Source organism: Boleophthalmus pectinirostris, unplaced genomic scaffold, assembly GCF_026225935.1.
Source record: "Boleophthalmus pectinirostris isolate CB_2022bp ecotype Guang Dong unplaced genomic scaffold, ASM2622593v1 HiC_scaffold_9, whole genome shotgun sequence".
NCBI lineage: Eukaryota > Metazoa > Chordata > Actinopteri > Gobiiformes > Gobiidae > Boleophthalmus > Boleophthalmus pectinirostris.
The window spans coordinates 24,635,462-24,656,782 of record NW_026571541.1 but is presented as its reverse complement, the minus strand read 5'-3'; the positions used below and the strand labels follow the sequence as shown (position 1 = coordinate 24,656,782).

Genomic DNA, 21,321 nt, shown 5'->3' with positions numbered 1-21,321 from the left:
TTGTAGTGCATGTCTACAGTATGGTGTGGTGCTATGTTACATAATCTTCTCCACACAATGTCTTAATCTTCAGGAAGTGGCAGTCCATTCTTATCCATGATATAAAGTAGCCTAGTCCCTCAGGAAACCTTGTGCATTGAACCCAGAAGTTGTAATTTGTAAGCCAATTCACATTTATCATAAGCCCTTGCTAATACTACTACTCAAGAAGATGACTTAGGCAGTGTATTGTTTTTCTTTCAGAGGAAGGAGCCAATGACACTTAATGCAGAAGGGTCTGTAGAGTAGAATAAGACAGAAAAGTCAATTGACCTGAAAATGACTTGAGAAATTATGCTAGGAGGCTTCCCGTAATATCCTGTTATTTACTAAAGAGATGAAAATGTGTCCTGTCAGATACTTCTAGATGCAATTACCATGGAGTGATTTCTAGATTATTGTCCCAGAGGAAAATGTGCCCTTTTCATTTGACTTTTCTTACAATACTGCATCAAACCTGACAGCAAGGAGCGGTCGATGACTATGACCTCTTGTTTATGATCAGGATTTATGAGTTGGTGCACTGTGTAACTTTTCCGGTAGAGGGTCCATTACCTACATGTCTTCATCCATGTTTTTGCTTCACCTGAAATGTTCCAGTTTAGCATTAAATTATCTACTTATTTTTTTTTTTTTTATCAATTACACATATTTTTATTGTTCCAAAATACCTTGGAAAACATGCATTCTTACTGTGAGTGGGCTCACGTTTCCACAGATCTGACCTGTAACTTGGCCTGGTGATGTCAACTGCTTGTCTCCTTAGACATAGAAAAGCCTTACTGTGGAACGTAATATGTGGCGAACACTACACCAGAAAAGTTACACAGTGCACTTTGAAACAACATTCCACTTTATTAAAAACTTGCGGATTTGAATGCTGAACATAACGTAATAATTCACCAAATCTCCTGCTGAGTGACAAATAGCATCTTTTTAATAAGTTTTTACTCAACACAGTTCTCCTCCATCATTTTTTGAATCCCTAATTGTCTTGTTTGTTGTTCTGATCAGATTTCTGTCGCATCGATGAGCCACTATGCGGCGACGAGAATGCCCTTGTGAGTTTTGAGGCCATTCGGAGTATCCACAAGCAGATGGACGACGATGCCAATGGGAATGTGGACGTGTTGGAGACAGATGGAGTGAGTCATGGTCCTGTAGAGGAGCAGAGCTGGTGTCAACTTTGTCACTCACAGAGCAGTCACTGGAATAATCCATCTGCTCAAGTGATGTCAAGTAGCCAGTTTTGCTCCCTTTTTAGTTCTAAAAATTAAAATTGCACCATGGGACTTTCCAACTGGGGGTTCGCAACAGGCTTGTCTCCAAGGAGATGTTAATGCTTTGCCTGAAATGTTCCACATTAAAGCATTAAATTGTCCTTTGTGCATTTATTCATATAAACGGGTTTTTATAGCTCAAAATACTTTGAAAAACATACTGTTCATACTGTCAGGGCGTTCACCTGACCTGAAACTTTATTTGATGAAGATAAACAAGTTTATTGCCATACTGTGGAACATTCCTGGGGAAGTAAAAACATTTTAATGGAGACAAGTAGAGTATCAGACTGTCCACCAGAGAAGTTGCATACTGCCCCTTTTAGGGGGGCAGGGCAAAATAGGAAAAAATAAAAACACTGCTACTACACACAATATTAATAACAAATAGTGGTGGGAAATATAGTGAAAAATGTATAGAAATTGTTGCTTTAAATATATGAAATTCAAAATTTCAATATCGTCTGTAATAAAAAAAATAAAAAAAACTCCCAAAAGCGGACGTAAAATAATTCATAAATAAAAATCTTCAAGTATGTGAGGTGACTCATATTACGGACACAGAAGAAACATAGCATTTGGAGTGCCTCGGATTTCTTCTTTTTAATGTGTGTAAAGTGATTTTTTTCCACTGTGATCCTGATGAGCGCCTGTGCTAAACTTTGATTGTCCCACCGAAGCACGCAACTTCCTCTCATATAACAGTTCTGTTGTTTAATTTAAATTAATTTTATTTGCTTGAAGACACTCTTTTCTTTTCTTCTTCAAGTTCCTCCGAGAAGACCTAAACTACCATGACCCCAAAGCCAAGCACAACAGCTTTCATGGGGACGATCAGTTCATCAGTGTGGAGGACCTGTGGAATGCATGGAAGGGCTCCGAAGGTACCACTGCTCTCACTGCTTCCCTTTATATCTGCACTATGCAATTATTCCACTCAGTTCCTCTTTGACCGTATGATAAAAGGTGTCAGACCCAGAGTGTGGCTGTGGAGCCTCTTTGCCACTTGTCTTCACTTCGTTAGCACTCACCAAACACTTAACAGATACTAGATAAACTGAACTATAGGTGTGTTATCAGGCATACAGTTCTCCACATCCTTGGCCCTCTCCAGTGCAGCCCTACCCCTCCATCCTCAGTTATAGTGACACAGCCTGCATTGCAGTCATACAGCAGCACTGTTTCAGCATAAAAATACTGGCCTATTGGACAGAATTTAGATTCACTCTCATCAGAGGTGCACTTTGAAATGTGGAATTACATCATTATAAAAAATGTTAGGGTTGCATAGTTGTAATCTAGTTTTAATATTATTTTATTACTTTACTAAGTTTATTACTAGCTATACTAATTATTTTACTTCAAGTACAAGGCAAGGCACACCAAAATAAATCTTGCTTGAGCTGCAGAGGAGAAAGGTTAAGGTACAATATCTTCCAGCTTCACACACAGGTTGCAGATTAGGGGTGGGTGAAATGCCAAACAATCTATTTAAAGCCTAGTTTACAAAGTATCTTTATACTGTCTAAAAGAGGCAGACTATACAATTATGAATGAGATGAGAATGTTAGTAATACTGTAACATTGTGTCTTTAACCAAAACACTACATGTTGTGTATGCTCTGAATGCTGAACTGGCTTTTGCTTTTCCGGTTACTTGGGTGGAGTACATTCACTGGCTTGTTGTAATGTAGCCCTCTGACCTTTGAAAAGTAACATTATAATGGATATATTCTTCCAGCAACGGCTCATTGTTACTACAGTGTGTAATTGTTGTTTTGAGTGTCCACTAAGCACAGCTAATCTTTGTTTTGTGTACACATTTCCCTGGCAGTGTATAACTGGACTGTGGATGAGGTGGTGGAGTGGCTCATCTCCTATGTAGAGCTACCTCAGTACGTGGAGGCCATCCGTAAAATGAACTTTAGTGGAAGTGCTATGCCACGGTAAGGAATGTGATTATGTCACTGATCTTTTAAAGTTACTATGACAGTCTGTATGTTTACTTTCTAAACACTTTATGACAATACATTTCTCCTATTGGAGATTATTCGATTCTATAATATGATGACTTCATACTGCCAGATTGGGGGGAAAGATACAGTTTTCCCTGAATATTACACTGTACATTTTTCTGAAATATCCAAAAAGGTAAAAGGACTTGCCGACTGCTATTGGGGACTAGCGCTGCAGTCGACTAAAGACATGTCCTGTCGATCAGTTGACCGAGTACAAAGGGGGCATGGCAGCAGTATCTATGTGAGATCTGACCCAAACTGCTCTTATAAGTCTATTTATATTTATACAGGAAAAAAAATAGGAAACAATTTATGTATAATCTGTATTAAAATTATTGACCAATATTATATCGTAATGTCTGAAACCCAGCAATTAAACATAACGTAATGACGTGTTTGTGTGTGTCAGCAAATGACAATGATGAGAAGAAGAGAAGGGTGTGAGCCTTTCAAACTGCAGTTCTTGTGCAGTGTTCCTAGTCTGCAGTGGGCAGGTTATGTCTAAAGTGGCCCAAGGAAGGTATAGTCCTGAACGGCACCAGGTGATGCACGTGGGAGTGAAGCTTGCCCCAAACGTTGTTTATTAGTGAGGATGGGACGATCCACATGGTCTGGAGCATGGATTGTGATAAAGAAATATTCTAAGATTTTGTCTACCAAATTACAAAGCTTTGAGGCATGAGAACCAGTGCATGAAACAGACCATTCTGTCTCCATTCAGATTGAAACGTCCTATCCCTACTTCTTTGGCTGGTGGTCATCGCACAAAATGTTATGTTATATGTTGCAGCTTTGAGTGGTCTTTGTGTCCTATAAGACTTGTCCACTGAAAACTGGAAGGTAGTTTAAAATGAACGCAACTGTTTACTGTTGTCAAGAGCATTTGATGTTTTCTGTGAAATTTCCAAGTACTATGTAAACTGTTATGTTTGTGTTTATATTTTGTGCTGCTTACTTTTATATGCTGGTCAGTACCACACCTTGAGTTAGATTCCTCTGGCTTATGTCTGGTCTCTTTAGTGCTCCTTTTTTAATTGGATGGGGCATGCATAAAGAGGGTATTATGCAAAATCAACTTTTTAGAGCTAATTTCATTCATGTTATAACATTGTTTCCTTATCAAAAAACATGCCTGAAGTGGTTTATATGTCATCCATGAGTAATGAGTAATCTAGTGATCTTTCCCACCACGTACTATTTGAACCCTCCTTACAGTTAGCAGTACAAGCCTGTACGAGGCTCCACCCACAAGTCAATGTAATCCATGGTCATATACCTCAGTTTTCCTTACAAAAGCATGATACAAAAAATAAATAAAATAATAATGTTTTTGAGCAAATCTAGCATTTTGAAAACGATAAAAAGTAAAATGGTGATTCAAATATTTTGGCTTAATAATATCCCATAGAAGTTAAATATCTCCTGTTTAACTTTGTCCCATAGGCTTGCTGTGAAGAACACCACCCTGACACTGTCCATTCTGAAGATCCTGGACAGGAGCCACGTGCAAAAGCTCCAGCTCAAAGCTTTGGACACAGTGCTGTTTGGAGCTCCCCTAAGTATGTCTCCTCTGAGTACTCTTCTCATTGTCTTTTGTTTCTGTATGAGGGTTGGGAAGATCTCGTATCACAATCTTGTGAGATTTTTTTGTCCATGTGTTTACGTTTGGCTTGGACAAAAATAAGGGTTAGGCCCTTGTGAATCAAGTTTTGAGATGTTCATCTACATTGACAGCAAAAATATAAAATGAAATACATTTTAAAACGTTAGGCCAAAATGGTGAACAGATCTGCACAGTTTATTCATATGTCAAAAATCTCATTCTTGTGAACCCGATGTCTTGTGTAGTCTTGTGGGAAATGTCTCCCATCTCATCTGCTCATTTTACTAAGATGAATTACCAGCTTAAATGAATAAGCATAGATACAACCTACACATCTTGCTTTATGAAGATATAATTTCTACTCTCTTATAAAGCGGTTTACCCTTAAACCCCAAATCAAAAAGTAATTATTGTTCCCCTCTTTGAAACGCACATTGACAGTGGCCTGTGTGTGGCATGTTTCTTTGTGAGTGTGTTTGGTGAAAGGCGCCTCCCTGTGAGGTCATCAGCTCAGAGTGCCTGCATGTGACAGCCTCTCAAAGACACTCACTAAGGACAACTCCCACTGATTTGTCTATAATGTAATTAAAGGAGAGCTATGCAAGCTTGGGAGTGGTGGGTCCAATACCTTCTTTTCTGCATGGTGATAGGCGATAGGTGATATTGTTTTGCACAGAGCAGCAACAAAAAGTCTCACGAAAGAAAGGTTTTGGCTTTTTACGAAAAATATTTTAGAAATCATTTTGGATGCATTTTGAATCGATTTGAGAATTGGAAGTGTCATGATCATTCAATCGCTTTTTTTTTTTTTTCTTTTCTCTTACCCCCTCGAGTAAGTAATTATTATGTAATTCTATAATTTTTTATGCTTCCCTTTTACATAAAACAGGCCCATTGCATACTATTGCCATGTACTGAGATGAACAAGACTACAGATGACAAATGTCTTTCCTGTTTAGGATTAGGATTTATTTATCCTCCTCAGACCTGATATAGTGGATTGTTTATGTCTATGTGTTAGAGTTATACAGTCTTCTTGGACACTCTGGTCACATGATGTTACGTTAAACATGTGGCCTTTGCTTTACAAAGAATAGTTTTTCTCCTGTGTCTGGTTATATGTAAGTGTAGGTTCTACTATTCTCTACTATTAGGCTTTATTATTATTTTTTTTTTTAGTTAGAAAGCCAAACAATGCTATATTTATAGTATCATATTTATAGAAGGTAGGACTTTCCCCCCAGTTTCATATCCACTTTATTTGTACAGCACATTTTATAAACATACAGTGCTGCACAGTAGTTCATGTGAAAATAAAAGATGCGCCATTCAGCCCCACACACACACTCGGCTTCATGTCCGCTCATGTCATAACTGTGTCATAGACTGGTTCCCCCTTCTTTTACACTGTTGTACCTCAGACTTTTGAACCTCAGCCCATAGCGCACACACACCATAAATAAAGTGGCCATTTTTATTACACATTACATATACATTCTTACAGTGCAGCCTTAAATGTTATGTTTTCTTGTTTTAATAAATCAGTAATGCACTTCCTTTGTGGACTTGTACATGGATTCTTGTAGAGCCCCAGTCCCCTCCTTCTCCAGGAAGTGTCTCTCTATGTTTTAAAGTGCATAAACTAAAATTTTGATTACCTTGTCGGTCAAAATGCGTTCTAAACTGTAAATAACCAAACTTGATGCCTGCAGCTGTTAGGTTAATTTACACTTCACTCCCTCCACTATTGCTAGCCTTAAGTTTTGTAGTTTTTATTCTTATTTTTTCCTTATTTGTTTATTTTTGTTATTTTGTTCATAATATTTTGAATCAATGATTTATTGTCTGATTCCAGTGAACCGACATAACCACTTGAAGGACTTCATGCTGGTAGTGTCCATAGTGATTGGAATGGGGGGCTGCTGGTTTGCCTACATCCAGAACCGCTACTCCAAAGACCATATGAAGAAGATGATGAAGGACCTGGAGGGTCTGCAGAGGGCTGAGAAGAGTTTGCATGACCTGCAGCAGAAGTAAGTTCTTCTACACAAGCACAAATTACACCTGCAATAGAGCTGCCCAATATATTGCAAAAATATTGATATTAACCTCAGAACGCGCGGACCACGTTTCCTTCCGTAGTTACTGCGCGGACACCGCTGTCCTCCCGTGCGCCGCGTACGTTTTCTCGCATACGCTGCGTAAACCGCGCTTCCTCCTGTGCACCTCTAAACCAGAACTAACAACAAGACTAAAACCAGGACTAAACCAGAACTTAAACCAGGTCTAAACCAGGACTAAACCAGGACTAAACCGGAACTAAAACCGGAACTAAAACCGGAACTAAAACCGGAACTAAAACCGGAACTAAAACCGGGACTAACACCAGGACTAACACCAGGACTAACACCAGGACTAACACCAGGACTAACACCAGGACTAACACCAGGACTAACACCAGGACTAACACCAGGACTAACACCAGGACTAACACCAGGACTAACACCAGGACTAACACCAGGACTAACACCAGTGATCTCATATATAAAGCATTTCTCTATCAATAATATTTCTAATATGGTTAAGGAAAGACTGGACTTTTTATTGTCTTTAAGTAGACAAAAGTTATTATGTTCAGATTTCCTAGTCTTTGCTACTTTACAGCAAACAGTTTCGTATTCATGGAGACTTGAGCTCAACAGCCAATTTGAAGAGAACAAGAACAACATTTGCAGGATGCGGTTGCTACATTCATGTAGTTTTAAAAAGCATGACAATATCATGTAATCCAAAGTATTCAAATTTTTTTCTGCTTGCATAAAGAAATGTATACAGAACCTGAAATGCAGCATCTCACAAATGGGAATGGATTTCCTTCAAACTCCATTCAGACTGACCTGCAGGGAAATTGAGAAAGGTCTAAACAAAGGAACATTGTGCTTAGGTCTATGGGCCATTGTCTACTGGAATTTTTACTTAAAAGAAATGCATTCAGGTGCAAAGCAGTCTTTTAAATGCTAAAAAGGACATTTCAAAATGCCAGTGTCTTTGAGTTTGCTTTGTGCTAAATAGGACCATCCATGTGCTGTACAATATTTTTAGTGACGTTATGAAACTTGTCCTTAAGTATAGTGTATGAAAACAGTAGCCCAGAAGACCTCAGCTGATTTGGTCTTTGAGTCTAAAATAAGACAGATAATCAGTTAAACCAACTCAAGCAGAAGAGAAATACTGCAGAATGCCTGGAATGTGCAGTCTCCTCTCCTTTAAAGGATCGGCCACACTTTACCTCTCACATAGGTCTGTTAAAAAAAATATTGAAAACGTTTGTAAAATTGTCTACAAACATATTGGAAACATTAAAAAAGGTGTTGGCTTACATAGTTGCTGAGGAATTGTGGATCAGTCGGTTGTCAGAGTAGCAACCCAAGTTTGCCAAAAGCACAAAAGTAAGGGACATTTTTCACCCCATTAACTCTCTTCTCTTCCGATAATGTATGTCTGCCATGGTCAGAGCAAATGAATTACCTCTCCAGTTCTGTTAGGTAAGAATCAACAAATGTACCTGAGTTTTATTAGTGACTGGAGAATGTCGTGATGTCATACCTGGAAATTTGTGGTCTGGAATTGTAGTAAAAATCCCAATCATGATTTGGTTCTTAATTGAAATCATGGGTATTTGAAAGGTGCGTTGTGTAACTTTTCTGGTGGAGGGCGCATCAAATACTTTCTCTCCATGGAGATGTTATTGCTTTGTCTAGAATGTTTTCACAGTATTTAACCTTTCTGTTTTCAAGGAGACCAAATCAGACCAAATTACAGGTCAGATCTGGGTCAGAAATTGGGTCAAATACATAGTTACATAATAGTTTTGAGAATCATCAGGAAATGTCTGTAGATGATCAAGAACTTCTCAAGCCAACTATAGCCCTCAAAAAATGAAATGAAAGCTAAATTAAAGGTGCACTTTTCGGGTGGAGGGTCTGCACATGCTTGTTTCTATGGAGATGTCATTTCTCTGTTTGGAATGTTCCACAGTATGACATTAAACAGCCCTACCTTACATTTATTCAAGCACAAGTGTTTTATAGCTCAAATACCTACAAAAACAAGCATTCTGACTGGGAATTGGGTTGCCTCTCCACAGATCTGACCTGTAACTTGGTCTGGTTTGGTTTCCATGAAGATAGAAAGGTTTAATACCATACTGTGAAACATTATAAAGTAATAACAATTCCATGGAGAAAATCATTTGACACACCCTTCACCAGACAAATTACACAATGCACTTTTAGAATAACGAATTTCCTACCCACGGTTAAACCCCATACTACCCAACCCAGATAAACTCATTATACAGCATGTCTCTACTTGTTGTTCCCACACATTTCCTACCAAGGCGACTGTGCTCCTGTCCGCCTATTACAGTAGCTAAGTTCGGTTGTCCGTTGTGTCTCTCTGATCCCTGCTGCCAGCTGCACTCTTTCCATACCTTTAAGCAGATCCTGGAGCGGTGTCGAGTGGCACAGAGGGCGGAGGGTTTTCTTCTGTGCCCCATAGTGGGAGATGGCGTTGTAGGCATGAGCACCCGGTACACTGGCTCCGGCACTAATTCACCCACATTTGCTGTTTGACGTGGCGTGCAGACAGGCTGGCTGGACCACCGAAACAAGGTCAATGTGTCCAGGAGACTTTAGACTTCCTGACTTAACACTTACCGGATGTGTTGCTATCATGTGTGCAATACTAAAGGTGCACTATGTTATTGTACAAGACAAGGGTACGCCACCTGCTTCTCTGTGCTTTGGCTAGAGGGTTCTACAACATGATATTAAACTTTTTTATTATAATAATTGAAATGGACAAAACCACAAAAAACTGAGCAGATCAGAAAAAGTAATTATTTCAACAGAATAATGATGATTGTGGATACTGCACACAGTTCTTTTGTAATTTTGAACTTAAAGGGCCCATATTATGCCATTTTCTGATTTGTTATAATGTTGTTTCCTTATCACAAATATACCTGGACCTTACATATATTTATGAAAAATGCTTATCTTCGCCACAGACCTGACCAATTACTTGGCCCGGTTGCATCACCTGCTTTTCTCCATGAAGCTGCTTTAATGCCAGTATAGTAGACCATTCCAGGCAAAACAATGGCATCTCTCTGGAGACAAACAAGTAGCTTCCCTCCCCTAGAAAAGTTACAGAATGCACCTTTAACCAGTGAAGTCAAGGATTTTCAAATTGCGTCAATGGAGATCTTGATAATAATACTCAGCGGATGTTTTAACAATCCAGGAATATGGTATTAATCACAAAAGGCAAGACATGTCAGTTTATACCCTTGTTTGGAAGCTTCTATTTCCATTTCTTTCTTTTATTTTTAATCAGCTATCAGGTTTAAGTTTTAATAATAGATTACTTACTCAACATTCTAATTTGGCATATCTCCAGAACAACAATTACGATATTATCCAATTTTTGAAACGGTTCCCATCTCTATGCTGGATCAAACAGTTGGTGCTTGCGTTGGTGCCAGTGCTTACAAATCCATGTGAGAGAATAGCAGAGGTCAGGGTCCAACGCATTAGCAGCACTGCGCACAGATACATTTTCCATAGTGGACTCTCAGGATCACCTTACTGTTCTCTGGACTTTTTGGCTGGACGAGGTATTCACGCTGGCGAGTGCTGCCCTCTAGTGTCTGTTAAATAGCTTTGCTTCATTGTTTGTTTGTCCTTGTAATAGCCTGTACAATTTTTCTGTGGTCAAGTGGTATTAGTAATCCTCAGATGTTTGCTTGATTTTGGGAAAAAAATATAAAAAGGTGAATTGCAATGGGGCTATTTGAAACAGTACTTTCAGTTAAGGATACATTTTGTTACTAAGGCTTTGAGATTAAAAGTCATTGAAGATTAGATAAGTGAGACAGAAGTAGTTATAGTACACGTTGAACATATAATTCAGAAGTAAGTCACATTTTGTACTTGCACTTTTTGTAATTTAATAGAGCAAATAAAAATATGAATTGTCTTCTTTTTTAATAATACCTGCATTGCAATACCATTTCCAGAAGAGTAATGTTTTTGTTACTTGTAATGTGTTAATAATTATCTGAAAAGAAGACACACAAACACATTTTCAGTGACTACTTTAATAGTACTTTTTCCAGACCTTTGAACAGTCCCCTGTCGTAAGTATGTGTGCTCATAATTATGTAATGTTTTGCGGGCCCCTCTGACAGTGGCTGGGAGATGGTTTAATAGTCTGGTGTAAAAATATCCCTGTTGACATCCCCAGTGTTTCTACTGTGCTGGTGGGAAATGGCATGCTGACAGCTGCCCATTCCTCGTTCCGACCGCTCATGACACATTACTGAGTTGCCGAGCAGCTGAACCGCACTGTGTTGTCTCTGGGTTATCCATTGTTTCCGGTTACATATTTGTTATGGAAGATGTGAAGTAATCATGACATGCGTTTTAAGACTAATTAAAGGTGCATTATATAACTTTTTGTCCCCTGCTTGTTTCTATGGATATGTCATTGCTCTGCTTGAAATGTTCCACACTATGACATTGAACAGATCTATTTTATATTTATTCAATTACAGTTTTTTTACTGCTCAAAAATACCTAGAAAATCTGTCTGACTGTGACTGTGCCTCTCCACAAATCTGACCTGTAACTTGGTCTGGTTTGGTTCCCACGATGATAGAAAGGTTTAATGCCATACTGTGAAACATTTCAGACAAAGCAATAACGTCTTCATTAGAAAAGCATTTGATCGACCCTCCACCAGAAAAGTTACACAATGCACCTTTAATTTAAATAATAATAATAATCATAATAATCATAATAATAATCATAATAATCATAATAATAATAATAATTAAAGCCGCGCGCGGCGATGGTGGCCCTCGCCCCGGGCGCGCACCGCCCCCCCTGGCGAATGCCGGGGACTCGCGACCCCCAAGTCAAAACGGCGCCGAATGTTTGATCCAATATGGCCGACTTCCTGTTCGTCGTAGGGGTGCACAATGATTGGCTTTTTCGCTTGTCTCCTAGAGTTCTATCACTGCTCCGAATTTCGTGACCGTACGACAGAATTTGCCTCTCAGACTCCCATTCATCTCAAAATGTGCATTTTCTAGGGGGCGCTGTTGAGTGGGGGGACTTTGGGCATTGTCGCGATGCCCATTTTATCAAATTTTTCACCGGGCCGATCGATCTGATGCCCGGTTTGGGGACTTTTCGTCGATGTTTAGGCCCTCAAAATCGCGATCGTTTGCAAGGAAAAAAATAATAAAAATAAGAATTATAAGAAACCGACGAAAAACAATACCCCTCGCCCCTAACTTTGTTAGTGGCGAGGGCAGAGCGTAAGAAACCGAGCAAAAACAATACCCCTCATAATAATAATAATAACCATTTCATATTATTCATTAGATGTGTATTTTTCTTTCACAACATTTTTGGGCCATCTAGTGAAAGACTGATTTGTTGGTTAAGATTATGTATTTACTGGGCTTATTTCAATGAAGAAAACTGCTACAAAGTTTAACACTTTGTCAGCACAAATTTCAGTCCAGAAGGGTTGGTCCTCATTGGCTACATTGCTATAATAATGTTACCTCCTCAACTACGTACCTGGAATTGTGTTTTGTTTCATTCACCCATGTTTGAGTAACCTTTTATTATTAGTCTGTTTACATCTCTAAAGCTCAAAATGCTCTGTTTCACTTTGTGATAACATGTAATTTTCAAGTAAACGGCTACCTTTTACCTGTAGAGATTGGCCATTCCAGGGCTGAAGTCATCTAAAATGATTCTAGTGAACATATATGGAGTATAAAATCACAGTGGAGCACTTCCTGCCACATAGCATCACAAGGTGGAACAGAGTGTTTTCAGTTTGAGATAAGAAGTCAGCCCAAATTTGCATGTTTTATGTGTTAAGAAATGTCTGAATGAAACAAAATACAGCTTGGTGACACTCTCCACATCTCCCAATTAATGTATTGATCTCAGTTTATTCTTGTTTTGCTTCTTTTATCGCAAAGTAAATTCTACACTGCACTTACTCCCCTTGTGCCTACGCTGCTCTCCAGGTTACAGATAGCGCAGGAGGAGCACCGCACTGTGGAGGTGGAGAAGGTGAACCTGGAGCAGAAGCTGAGAGATGAGATCAACGCTGCCAAACAGGAAGCCCAACGCCTGAGGGAGCTCAGAGAGGGCACCGAGAACGAGCTGAGCCGCCAGAAGTACGCTGAGGAGGAGCTAGAACAGGTATTACTATAAATCATTCTGTCAGAATAAATACAGTACGTTTTTCCCAGGGTGGACTTACGTTATCACTAATTACCCATATAATCAAGATGTTTTATTGGCATTATATTATTAGGGCTCAATAAAAAGGGGTGTGGCAAATTATCTCTGCATGCATGCATCAGATCCAAACAGCACTTCCACTGTAACAGCTATGCAGTAAACATGTTCACATTTAAGAAGATATAAAGAGAAACACTTCAGAAACACTGGTTACCTCACTCCATGCCCTCTCTTTTCTGCTCTTGTGCATATGTGCGTGTATTTTTTATAATCCTAATAAAACAATTAGTCAACTTATTAAAATGTTGGCTGACTAAGAGAGTAATGACCAATTGTGTTGTTAATATGAGCCAGAGGTGGTTGATATGACTAAATGGAAACATAATGGAATAGAACCAAATGGAAATCATAGTTTTGAAGATATACAAAATAGAATATCTTGACTATGGGTTTTAAGAAAAAATATAAAAAAATATATTCATTACGTACAATATTGCACACCCGTGATAGGAGCATTTTATTATTTTTCCATGTAATATCTGAACAAGAGCGTTAATATTCTTTAGGTGATTTAGTACAGCAGGTTTTGTAAAATGTCATTTTTATATAATTTCTTACATAACATGTGAAGATAACTGATCATTTGCATAGGTTCGCATGGCTTTGAAGAAGGCTGAGAAAGAGCTGGAGTCCCGAAGCGGCTGGTCTCCCCCTGAGCCTCTCCAGAAGTGGCTGCAGCTCACACATGAGGTAGAAGTGCAGTACTACAACATCAAGAAACAGAACGCAGAACGGCAGCTCCTAGTGGCCAAAGAAGGGGTATGCATCTCATGCAACACAAGTGTTATGAATGCCTGCTGTAGTGCCCATACTAATGTCAGTGTTGTTTTATTACAGGCTGAAAAGATCAAGAAAAAGAGGAACACTCTCTTTGGGACTTTCCACGTGGCTCATAGCTCTTCTCTGGATGATGTGGACCACAAAATATTGGCAGCAAAGTAAGACACAGTTCAGATTAAAAATAAATATATTTACATTGTCAACGTCAGTAAAATCAATAGGCCTATTCTTAAAATAACAGCATATTAAACATGTTAAATACTATTAAATTAGTTCATTTAAATAAATAATTAAATGATATTTAAAGTATTTGTCAAACATAAAAAAGGGGAGGAGTGTCTGGAGCTTTGGACCTGACTTTGAAGTTGGACTTGGACCTTGGCTAAAAAGTTTGAGCACCCCTGGGGTAGAGGGAATATTGTATGTAACTCCAGGAACATTAACATTTTAGAGAAGACTGAAATATGAACTGTTAATACTAATACAAATCCCTTGCATTTTGGATCATTTGGAGCAGCAGTGGCTTAGTTAGTAGAGCGTTTGTCCACTGATCTGAAGTTTAGTTAGAATCCTGCTCTCGACATAAACATCACTGGTTGAGAGCTCAGATCCACTGACCCACAGGTTGGCGGTGCGATTCCACCTCGCTCACTGTGTCTGCGTACATTGGTATATGAATGTGTGTCTGAATGGGTGAGTGGTTCCTTGTTGTAAAACACTCTGAGTGCCTTGAAGGTGGAAAAGCACTATATAAAATGTGATAATTTATTGTTTACCATGTTTGCAGAGGTCTAAACTACAGTTGCTGTTTTTTTTGCAGTTCAAGGTTTATGATCAAAATAATTTCAGGCTTTGTGACTTGATAATTGTGCCAACTCAAATTTAGATTAATTCACTATAATCTGACACAACCAGAAAGGGTTGCACAATAGATCCCAAATAGTTTTCTCTCCATTTGTATTATATTGAGCATTCATTACATAATGTTTTTTTGATAATGTCTTTATGTGTTTTTTTGTTTTTTTTTCCAGGCAGGCTCTGGGTGAAGTGACGGCTGCTCTGAGGGAGAGACTGCACCGGTGGCAGCAGATCGAGATCCTCGCAGGATTCACCATCGTCAACAACCCCGGGCTGCCCTCACTGGCCTCGGCTCTCAACTTGGACCCCAGCTTCATGGGAGGAAGAGCCACGCCACAGCACTTCATCATGACTGACGACATGGAGGAGCTGGAGGAGGACATCATGCCTGGAACTCTGTCATGTAAGACTTCATCTGAGTCTGGGAGCCTGTCTGGGGGCAGTAGCAAGCGGAGCTCTAGGCACTCCAAGGGCCACCCAGGGAAAAGCAAAAGCCAGCACACATAAGATTTGGACCTTAACTGTACCTGTCCAGATTGCCCTCATGAAGGGCTGAGCCAAGGATTTTAACTACCACGAGTGTTGTTTTACATTTGTCATATGTGCCACATGTAAACTCACAACTGTCCTGTTTTCACCCACTTTTAGTTCATGTCATGACCTTTGTTCAAATACCGTATTTTCTGGACGAAAGAGCGCACCTGTATAAAAGCCGCATCCGCTCTGTTTTTAAAAATAAGGATATACAAGCCGCACCAGGCTATAAGCCGCAGATATCTATGTTGAAAAATTTGATATTTACTGCATGTACAGAACGATTTTGTACTGTAAATGTACATGTATGTACCTGAACAGATTCTTTAAACAGTGCCTTTTAACACGGCAACAACTTTGCTAATTAAAACGGAACAGAACCAAGAGAAAATAACCGGTATTTATTTACCTTAATTTCTCTTGTGTTTGAAACCACAAGTCACTTTAATCATCTTAAATCCGTGTATCATTCGTTCATTCGTTTTTCAATATAAAACCAAAAATAAGAAAACAAAAAAACAACAGTTTTCTTCGTTATTTGTCTCCAAAACCAAAATGAAAAAACGGATAACGATTCGTTTTTTCAGTTTTCGATTTTGTGTTTAAATGAAGAATGGAAAAAACGGATAACGGCCGTTTCCCGTTTACGTGACTTCCGTGACTGCGATGCCGAACTTTTGCACCGGGTACGGACTGAACCAGGACTGATCCAGGTCCGAGACCAGACCGGGACTAGAGCGGGACTAGAGCGGGACCAGACCAGGACCAGAGCGGGACCAGACCAGGACCAGAGCGGGACCAGACCGGGACCAGAGCGGGACTGGGGCGGACTCCAAGCTTTGACTCTGAGCCTCCGCAGGGTCCGAGCCTCAGCTTCGAGCTCCGGCCCTGCCGTGGGCTCTGAGCCTCCGATCTGGTCTCGGTCTTGTCTCTGTCTCAGGCCCGCTCTGGTCCCGGTCTGGTCCCAGTCTCAGTAGCGCTCTGGTCCCGGTCTGGTCCCGGACCTGGTCCATTTTAACCAAAAGCTCTTAGTTGGGTTCGTTTTCGTTGGTGTGAAAGCGTCAGTTTGATGCTTTGCACCACCTCGGAACCAGACCGGAGCAGCCCGTCCGGACCTGTAGTCCACAGAACATTCTCACTTTCCCCGCACGGAACCAGCGCGGAGACGATGACACAGAACCACTCGGACCACTGGTCTCGGTCTCAGTTCCGCTCTGGTCCCGGTGTGGTGCCGGTCTCAGTCCCGCTCTGGTCTCGGTCTGGTCTCGGACCTGGATCCGTCCTGATTCAGTTCGTACCCGGTGCAAAATTTCGCCATCGCAGTCACGGAAGTCACGTAAACGGGAAACGGCCGTTATCCGTTTTTTCCATTCTTCATTTAAACACAAAATCGAAAACTGAAAAAACGAATCGTTATCCGTTTTTTCATTTTGGTTTTGGAGACAAATAGCGAAGAAAACAGTTGTTTTTTCGTTTTCCTATTTTTGGTTTTATATTGAAAAACAAATGAACGAATGATACACGGATTATCTTCGCTGAAACCCATGAAGTCCTCTTCTTCAGTTTAGGAGTTGAACAACCTCAGAAGCGCTTCGTCACATCTGTCTCCATCAGTTTCGCTCTCCGTGCCACTGTCATCCTCCGGTGAAGTTGGCTCTGAAGGGACGCCGTTCTCTTCGCATAGTAGTCCAGCCTTTCGGAACCCCTTGGTGATGGTGGATTCTTTCACAGCACTCCACGCTGTTAGGATCCACTGACAGACATCAGAAAAGGATGCTTTTCGCATGCGGCCAGTTTTTGTGAATGACTTTTCGCCACTTGTCATCCAAGTCTCCCACTCAACCCGGAGAGCGGCTTTAAATGCCCGATTCACACTGATGTCAAGTGGCTGCAAATACTTTGTTGTACCTCCAGGAATCACAAAAAAAAATAAAAATAAAATAAAAATAAAAAATAAAAACCTCCAGGAATCACAGCTGGAATGGAGTTTGTTTTCTTGATCGCTGCTTTCACAGAATCTGTGATGTGGGCCCTCATGCTATCCAAAACAAGCAGCGCTTTTTTCTGGTGAAAAAATCCTCCCGAGCGCTTGCCGTAGCACTCCGTTAACCATTCCTTCATTAGGCCTTCCATCATCCACCCTTTGGTATTAACTTTGACCACAATGCCTTTCGGAAGTTGTTCTTTCGGCATAGTTATCCGCTTAAAAATCACCATTGGAGGAAGTTTTTGTCCGGATGCCGTGCATGCCAGAACGCAGGTGAAGTGCGTTCTCTCGTGGCCAGTTGTTTTCAACAACACGGATGATGCACCTGTCTTGTTAACAGTCCTGGTTGGAGGCAGATCAAACGTCAAAGGTACTTCATCCATATTTATGATGTCGTCTGGTCTGATGGAGTTTTCTTGTATCTTTGTTTCAACGAATTTGTGGAAATTTTCAACTTTTTCCTGATAGTCAGCGGGGAGTTGCTGACAGAGAGTGGTCCGTGCCCTAATGGACAGGTTTTTACGTCTCATAAATCGGAAACACCATGACGGCCCAGCTTTAAAATCTTCAAAATTCATTTCGCGGGCAATTGTTTTGGCTTTCAGTCGGATCTGTACAGTGGATACACCTTGGCCACCTGCTCTCTGTGTGTTCACCCAGTCCTCCAGGACATTTTCAAGTTCAGGCCACCTGCTTTTATGTCCTCTGAAAGCCTTTTTTGACTTTTGGCATTGTATGAGCTCTTCACGCTGACGCCTCCATCGTCTCACCATAGATTCATTGATGCTAAGCTTGCGTGCAGCAGCGCGGTTTCCTTACTGGATAGCAAGATCGATGGCCTTCAGCTTAAAACGTGCATCATACGAACTTCTTCGTGCCATTTCCATGATGAAGGAGCGAGGATTTTAAAATAATTACTAATTGGTAATTTCTCGTGCGTGTTCTATCTGCTGAAGAAAAAGTACCGTATTCTTCTTTGCATTGATTTTTCGTCTATCTTATTTTTTATTCTAATTCCGGTTAGAGCGCCCCTAGCGGTGGAAGAAAAATCCACAGAATAGCCGCACCTTTATTTAAGCCTCATGGTTCAAAATCTAGGGAAAAAGTAGCGGCTTTTCGTCCAGAAAATACGATACCTTTGTTCCTGAAATTGTTTACTTGAATTGGAATACTAATTGAAAGTATAACTGTGACCAACCTTTTTCAAATTGAAAATGAAAAATATATTTCTTAATTTAAACCTGTGTGCTGCTATATTTGTAGTGGTGTTACCAACATATTATTAAAGAGGTTAGAACAATTGGTCACTGGAGTCAGAGGAAAAATAATTTTGTAAAAGCTCAGCAAAAGCCATATGGTCCCAACATTCTTGTGCATTTTCACTTCAGTAACACTAGAGACGTTAAAAAACAGGAAATTGCAAGCTAGCGTAAACAAAATCGTCACATTTGTAGCTTGGTGCTAGAGCCGTTGGACATGTGGGTTTGTGACTCTCTCTCTGTTGGAGTCTGCATGCCCTCTCTGTTTCTTTGGGTCTTTCCACTTTTTCAGATTAATGCTTTATGTCTGTCTGTACATTTGTCTGCACCATACTATTACTGGAAGAGCGTATTTAACCAAAACATTCATAAAAATCACATCACATAAAACTAACTTGAACATTAAAGAATTATTTATTACATTTTATATCCAATAGCCAAATGCACTTTATTAGGTACAGATTACAGAGTATTTGTTCATTATTGTGTGCATGGTTGTCTGAATTTTAAAAAGTTCAGTATGATGACCTCTTCTTAGGATTGTCCTCCATAGAACTGAACAGTGATTAATGTTATTATTCTGCCTCCACTAGCGTTTCGGAACTAGCTTTACAGATAGCGAACAGTATCCTCAATAAGCACCCAGGAAGCCTCTTGCTGTTTTGGATATTTACTGAAGGTTGACTGTAAAACTGTAACATACAAAAAATAAATCCATATTACAATTTTATCTTCACATTTCAACAAACAAATAATAATCAGAGCTATATAAAACAACATAGGGCAACTCAACAATTCAAAATATATACAACAATATCAACAACATCACAAAAAACATCTATACGACAGCCAATTAGCATCATGCTAACATCAATAGTAATCTCCTTAGAAAGGCTAACGCTACTAGCATATTACATTTTATCAGGGATCTCAAAAATAAAACAATTCAAAGTGCCTCATAGAGTGAGTTAGTATGTTATGGTGTTACAATACTCACAGACAGATATTTCTATAGGCCCAAAAACAGTTCACAGGAATAAAAAACTGACAAGAACAGCTAAAACAAAAACACTGGCAGAAGACATTGACAGTTGACACTGGCAGTTGAAAAGCCTAAAACAATATGGCCGCTACGGTAGCTGCAGTAGACAAAACAGATAAAGTCAAAACTATTTATTTATTTATTTTTATCAACTGAGGCAGAACACTCCCCGCCTGGTATACTGCAATACCACTATACTTTAATCAATAACACAACATCTGAAATAGGTCTTGTATATACCTTCGGAGTGCCTTCTTTAACTACTCGAACATCTATTTTACGCACTCTGTTGTCTCTACCTGGATAGGTGTTCACAACCAGCCCGGTAGGCCATTCGTTTCTTTTAACTTGTGAGTCTTTTAAGAGAACAACATCTCCGATAGCCAAGTTTGGTTGGTCTGCTTGCCATTTTCTTCTCGGTTGCAGTATTGTAAGATACTCCTCTCGCCAACGCTTCCAGAAGGAGTCGGCCAGACTTTGTACTTGTCTCCATTGTTTCCGGAACAAGTCTTTTGCAATAAAGTCTCCAGGAGGAGCAGAAACTAAATTGATTTTTTGAGTGAGAATGGCATTTGGAGTGAGCAGATCGGGCTGTTCAGGGTCCGATGACACAGGTACTAAAGGACGGCTATTCATAATGGCCATGACTTCTGCCATGAGTGTTACAAGGACTTCATGAGTTAAGTTGGGAGAGTGAACTTTTAGTAGCATTGCATCTAAAATCCGTCGAGCTACCCCAATCATTCTTTCCCATACCCCTCCCATATGTGAAGAGTGAGGTGGGTTGAACTTCCAAGTACATGCTTCGTTTTTGAGGTAGGATTGGAGCTCTGCATCTTCAGAACTTATCTGAAGCTCTTTGCATGCTCCAACAAAGTTCGTTCCACGGTCTGACCGAAAGAGCTTTGCCGGTCCTCTTATAGCCATGAACCTTCTTAAAGCATTTATGAAGCTTGAAGTTGAGAGGGACTCCACTACTTCGATATGCACGGCTCTTGACACTAAACAGGTAAACATAACTGCCCAACGTTTATTATCTAGCACCCCACCTCTTGTCCGCCGGATGCAGATGTTCCATGGTCCAAAAACATCCACTCCAACGTGTGAAAAGGGAGGAGCCTGGAGGAAACGATCAGCTGGTAGGTCTGCCATTTTTTGTTGTTCTACTTTTCCTCTAAGTCTACGACAATGAATGCACTTGTTGATAATATTGGACACCAACCTTTTTCCTCCGAGAATCCACAGTCCAGCAGACCTGACTGCTCCTTCTGTGAAGTGTCTCCCTTGGTGAGCAACCTGTTCGTGATAGAGCTGTATTAACAAGGTTGCAATGTGATGCTTCTTTGGAATTACTATGGGTTGGATTTGATCTCGGGGAATATCTGCAGAAGACAAACGACCTCCTACCCTCACCAATCCGTCCTTATCGAGAACCACATTGAGGTTTTTCAGAGGGCTATGTTTTGACACACTTTCACCTTTGTTCATACTTATTATTTCCTGCTCAAATGTCTCATTTTGAACA

General features: G+C 40.1%; 1 protein-coding gene across 3 annotated transcripts in view; it reads left to right on the top strand.

Moving 5' to 3' along the window:
- stim1a (stromal interaction molecule 1a) overlaps positions 1–21,321 on the top strand; it is a 41,976-nt gene that overhangs the window by 10,031 nt on the left and 10,624 nt on the right. For 2 of the 3 annotated variants that reach the window (XM_055147682.1, XM_055147680.1), the window contains exons 3-11: positions 1,054–1,184; positions 2,089–2,203; positions 3,154–3,265; positions 4,781–4,896; positions 6,796–6,973; positions 13,057–13,234; positions 13,928–14,095; positions 14,174–14,274; positions 15,148–15,377. In XM_055147682.1, coding sequence (XP_055003657.1) covers positions 1,054–1,184; positions 2,089–2,203; positions 3,154–3,265; positions 4,781–4,896; positions 6,796–6,973; positions 13,057–13,234; positions 13,928–14,095; positions 14,174–14,274; positions 15,148–15,377 — 1,329 coding nt within the window. Of the gene's footprint in view, positions 1–1,053; positions 1,185–2,088; positions 2,204–3,153; positions 3,266–4,780; positions 4,897–6,795; positions 6,974–13,056; positions 13,235–13,927; positions 14,275–15,147; positions 15,378–21,321 lie in introns of all 3 variants that reach the window. The other variant, XM_055147681.1, reaches the window with a different exon arrangement.